General features: G+C 32.2%; 1 protein-coding gene across 1 annotated transcript in view; it reads left to right on the top strand.

Moving 5' to 3' along the window:
- The window catches only part of XPR1 (xenotropic and polytropic retrovirus receptor 1), a 127,295-nt gene that overhangs the window by 99,049 nt on the left and 22,372 nt on the right, over positions 1 to 5,874 (top strand). The window contains 1 exon segment of the mRNA XM_025043963.1: positions 1 to 100. This exon segment is cut by the window's left edge and continues 32 nt beyond it. Within this exon segment, the coding sequence (XP_024899731.1) occupies positions 1 to 100 (100 nt within the window).

Genomic DNA, 5,874 nt, shown 5'->3' with positions numbered 1-5,874 from the left:
CGAGACACAAAAAGGGCCTTTCCTCATTTAGTTAATGCTGGAAAATACTCTACGACTTTCTTCATGGTGACGTTTGCAGCCCTGTACAGCACTCACAAAGGTATTCTGGTTGACTGTAAAGAGGTTTTTTAAAACCTGATTTTCACTACTTGAAGCTGTTTACTCTGGTTACTTTTCCATTTGTCACGCTTTTTTTTTCCCACTGAAGTTCTAGTCTCCTCGGTTATATTAGTTTGTTCTTGAACACAATTTTGGTCTGATTCCAGTATTTACTAACAAGTACCATTAAAAAAAAATCAAAGTCATCCAGAATAGGAGTGTTTGTGATAACGTTTGAAATCCTGAATTGTGTTTAATGAGTTCAATCAATGGACACCTTGGGTTTTCATTTGGTTTTTTAGACTTGTTGTTCATTAATGAGGTTGGGAAATGCTAGGTGAAAAAGAGTCCCTCTGGCAATCCATGTATAGTTTTAATCGCTTTTCTTCACCAAGATGTAAGGATTGTTTCCAGCCCATTTAACTGCAAATTGAGTTCTCTGATCTCTCTAGTTTCTTATCTCCATGGCAACCAGTTATTACTTGAGACTGCTCTTCTATTGGGAGGAGAAAAAAGCTTTTAGGTTCTGAGCCACATGCAGTCACTCCTTTTGAATTTTTAACCTTTTTCAAAGAACTGTCCATCAAAGATCTCACTTCCTTTTACTAAATGCATTACTTCGTCTATTTAAATCAATATCAGCCCACACCTTAATGCACTCTCTTATCTGGGGGTGGTAAAGAAATGTTACTAGTTGAAAGTATTAGAATTATTTTTAAATACTTTAGCAAATTTTTTTCAGTGATTTTTTTTTTTTTTAATTGAGACTGCATTTTAAGAGGCTTTGTGTTCTAGAATTGCTGTTTATCTAAAGTGTGTCTAAATGGTCATGAAATATTTGGTTGGTGTTTTTTGATAAGGCTTGCAATTTGGTCCAGCAGATACTTTGTAGCATACTTCCACTTTTTGCAGTAGATTCTGTGATTACAGTAATATTGATAAAGCAGCCAATAATCTTACTATGTAGACACTCTTAAATGATAATTTAACTTATTAAATGATAATTTGACTAAGTACCTCTGTGAAAGAAACACATCCTCAAAGCTCCCATAATTTTAACTCTTGATGAGGAATGCTGTTACTCAGTCTAGCGTGCCTCATTGTTCAGAAAGTTATTACTAGAGAATTTGTAAGTCAGGCAACTGATTTGAACATGGTACGTATGACTCACGAACCCTTAATTTTCTCCCATTCTAGGTAAAAATAAGTACTGTTTTTTGGTTGAATTTTTAGGACATAGCTTTAACTATATTGGTACTATTCAGTAAGAAGCTGAAAAATCTGAATTCTTCAAATCTGCAAACGCTTCAAATCTAGAAGCCTACGGCTAGAAGCAGTGGTTTGGATAGTATTGTGGTCTTCAAATTTTTTTTTTTTTGCTCATGTACCCCTTCAAAGAATTTTTAAACTATATTTTTATTTTATCACTTTTATTTTTTATTTTAAACTATTTTTATTTAAACTATATTACTTCTTGGACATTTTTAAGTTTGCATCTGAAATTTTTCATCTTAAGTTTAAATTACCAAAAAAAAGGTAGTTTCTAATTTATTTGAAATAGTCACATTTTAAAACAGAACTGTTACATGTTTCTATTAAATGTATCCAAATATTCTAAAAATAAAAGCATGATACTCACCATGATTTATTTTTTTAAATGAAGTGGTTTTTAATAGTTAAAAATTTTACGTTTCCGATTGTCTTTATTTTAATGTAATATATTTTTATGTTTTAATGACTTTTGTCTGAGACATACATATGTAAATTATTAATTTCCTGTTACTAGAAGGTGCTAAGAGATTAAATTTTTTCTTTCTGTTATAATTGTCATTACCTTGATGATTATCTGTAGTTGATCAAAGTAACATTATAAATGTATTACAAATTTTAATAGTTACATGTAAACATTTCTTAATGAGATAAATTTGGATTATTAATATTGCATTTTTCAGTTTTTATATAAGTAAACTGTGAGAAACTTTTATAACATAGCTATGTGCATAGAAATTTTGTTGTTGTAGTGTGACTCAATTTTTTGGACAAATCCTGAGTTATATGCCCAAAAAATGGCATAGTAGTCTATCATCAATAATTATTTTTAGTGTCCTATCAAGATTTTTTTTTTATTGCAAGTAAATTCAATAAAGTAAAGAATTTAGTATAAATTGAATAAAAAAAGATTTGTTAACTAGACACTCTAGAGTCTTTCACTTTCTATTTCTGGACAGTATACCAAAAAGCTTGAATAGGATCAGTCATATGATATTTAATTTTTGAGGCTTCTTGTTTAGCCCAACATACTCAAGAAACAATTAGGAAAATCAAAATATTGTTAATTTCAATAACTTTGCCAATGCAGTATTTTTTTTTTTTTTGATGAATGCTTTTATCACATTGTTTAAATGTAATTTTGAAAAAAGTCTTGGAGCTGCAGATTATACACTCATCCAGTTTATAAAGAATATCTGCCATATACTTAGGTAGAAAACCAGTTGGCCACATCAGAAAAAGTTTTGAATTAAATTAACAGTTACACCCCTTTTTAAACACCTTACTTCTTAATTAATTCTGAGTTAGGTGAATAGTCGAGTGAGTAGGTGTGAGCATAGAGAGAGAGAGAGAGCAAGCGTGCATTCAGTATTATTGATAATATTCTATGTATCGGGCTTGTTAGGCACTAAAAATAGAGCAACAAACTAAACATGATTCTTGCTTTTAAGAATTTATAATCTAGTAGGGGAAATAGTCAAGTAAAAAAGGATTAATTGGTTGCACAACAATGTGACCATACTTAAAACTTGTGAACTGTACACCTAGAAATGGTTAAGATAAATTTTATGCTATGTGTTTTTTTTGTTTGTTTGTTTGTTTTTTTACCACAATAACAATGTTTTAAAGACGAGGTAGCAGAACAGCCTACGTACAAGTGCAAGTCTCTAACCCAGCTTTTAGGCCTCAGGATGGAAAGTACAAAGAATACTTCCCAGAGGTGATAGTTAAGCTATCTCCTATTGTCTATATTGACTTAAGGAGGATTCCAGTTATCCCATTATGTGTTTTGCCCAAGGCCATGTAATTCTGAGTGGTGAAAGGGTTACTATTTCCTAGTTCTGGTCATCTTCAGCCTAGGGCTTCCTGCCCCCTCCCCCATAAAACCACGCCTTTAAAGTAGAGAAAATAGTGTCTATTCTGTTTACTTCACAGATATGATGTAAGAATTAAACATGAAATCACCTTATGCACTCTAATTTGCTATACAAATGGAATTTATCATTAAATGAAGTATAATTCTCTTTGCTGTATAGAGCTGATATATGTATGTCTTCCTTTATGGAAAGTCTTTTTAAGATAAATGCTTATGATCTATCATAATCATATCCCTAAAAATAAAGAAAAATACTTTTTGTAGTTGCTATCTATTAAATATTTAGATGATTTTGATGAAGAAAAAGCATAAAACAGATCGGGAAAAATGGAAAGACAACTCAAAGGGACCATTGACAGAAAGTTTGACGTTGTGTGATTATCAAAAGTAGAATTTGATTTCTGTTGTTTTCTTGGACAATATTCCAAGAGAAAAGGCATCAGAAACATAAACTTTGGAAATAATCATTGGACCAAAAGAATAGATTCTATATGGTTAATAAGGTAGATCTTTTTCTGATGAATGTGTTTGTGCTATGGCAGAAGACAAATTTTATGAGAGGAGAAGTATAGAAAATGGTGAGGTAAGCTTGTTCAAACTCAGGAGTCTGTCTTTTGAGAATACTAGCCTATAAGAATTACCATAGTAACAGCATTACTGGGGCATTTTCAAGATTTTTTCAAAGGTTATGTCTTATGTCTACATTAGGGATCCCTAACCCCCTGAGCCAGGGACCTGTACCTCCCTGGCCTGTTAGGAACCTGGCCACACAGCAGATGGTGAGCAGCAGGTGAGGGAAGCTTCATCTGTATTTGCAGCTGCTCCTCAGCACTAGCATCACTGCCTCAGCTCCACCTCAGGTCATCATCAGGCATTAGATTCTCATAGGAGTCCTTGGTGCTAAAAAAGTTGGGGACTGCTGATCTATATGATTTGTAAAGATGGAAGCACAAGAGTTAACTCTGTACCTAGAATCATTTTTTAAAAGGTGAGGGAGGTGGTTTAGACCCATTTTAGGGAGACTATGATAATATTGCAGATAGCTTGCACTTGTTGCAATAAGAAGGAAACACAGTTTAAACATTTCAGTATATTTTATTTTCCATCACTGATTTGAGAAACAAAGGAATGTAGCTAGCAGCCAACCTCCATATTTTAAGAATTCACACTTCATTACAAACCTAAATTTGATGCCAACTCCTACAAGTTTTTTGTTGGAATTGAGATTGAAAGACACAAGAAAGTGTTTTAAATGGGTTTTTGTGTGTCCTTGAGGTTTCTTGTCTTTGGAAGGAAAAGCCTGTGGGAAGTACAATAATAGAAAAAGCCATCGTGTTGTATTTTCCAACCTGTTCCTGAGGAAAGTGCACTTCTTTAGATTTTCGGTTTTTCATTTACACTTTCTAGCATTCTAAAATATTCATAAATTCTTAGTAGATTTTGCTCTTTGCTATTCTCTGAATATATAGAAGAATAAAACTTCTTTTAAAAATACTTCATATTTTACTTTAAACTTCTTCGTTAGCGTAGCTAACAACCATTTGCTGTTAGACTTTTAAAAATTCTTGGGAAAAAAAGTTTCTCTGCTGTCTTAAAAGCTGAGCACATTTATGTTTGTTCCTTGTTTTCTAGTATCCAGATCCCTGCTAGATCCTTTCTTGTTTAATATTCTGTAAGGGGCACTGTGCCCCCTTAATGAGGATTCCGAAGCAGTAGTTCAGTGCCTTCAGTGCAAATAGTTATTTCATTGTTTTGAGTGAGCACACATAGTCCTAAAGTGCTTCCTCTGGGGATATGGCCAGTTCATTACCCTATTTCTACCCTGAATAATAGACTGATATGCCCAAATTTCCAAATTTTAGTCTTGTTATAATAGAAACGCTATTTTAAAAAAAATTCTCTGGGGAAACATTTGTTCTACTAATTTTTTAAAAGATAAACACAAAAAATGTTAAAAGTCATTTGGATTTTTTTTTGGCTTACTATTGAAAGTAGCTCAAATCTAACTTTTAAAATTTGATATTCTGTTGTAATTTCTTTAGCTTAATGCAAACAAGAAATAGATTATTGTATCACAAGAAATAGATTATTTTAGAATTTATCATTTGTCAATATTGGCTTAAATCTTGCTGATGCCATAAAATCAAATGTAAGGTGGTATTTGCTTCTGATTATTCGACTAACAAGTATTTCTTGAGTAGCTTTTATCTCTTTGGCCTTGTACTAAGTTTAAATGGTTTTGTAAATATTACACTGACAATCCCACTTATATGTCACCTTAAATTGCTTTAAAAATATTCTAGCTTTGAATTAATTAAATTTTTTTGTATCTTCCGTCCTGCCCCCACTTTCTCCCTAACCCCTGGCAACCATTAATATGTTCTCCATTTAATAATTTTTTCATTTCAAGAATGTTATGTAAATGGTATCATGTAGTCTTGTAACCATTTGAGTTTTTTTTTTTTTCACTCAGCATAGTTCTCTGGAGACTCATCGAGTTTTTGCATCAATCAATAGTTTGTTCCTGTTTATTGCTGAGTAGTATTCTATGGTATGGATGTACTAACAGTTCACCCACTGAATGACACTTGTCTTGTTTCCAATGTCAAGTATTATGAATATATATATAT

The sequence above is a fragment of the Pteropus alecto genome, unplaced genomic scaffold, assembly GCF_000325575.1.
Source record: "Pteropus alecto unplaced genomic scaffold, ASM32557v1 scaffold101, whole genome shotgun sequence".
Taxonomy (NCBI): domain Eukaryota; kingdom Metazoa; phylum Chordata; class Mammalia; order Chiroptera; family Pteropodidae; genus Pteropus; species Pteropus alecto.
This window is presented reverse-complemented; position numbering and strand designations above follow the sequence as displayed.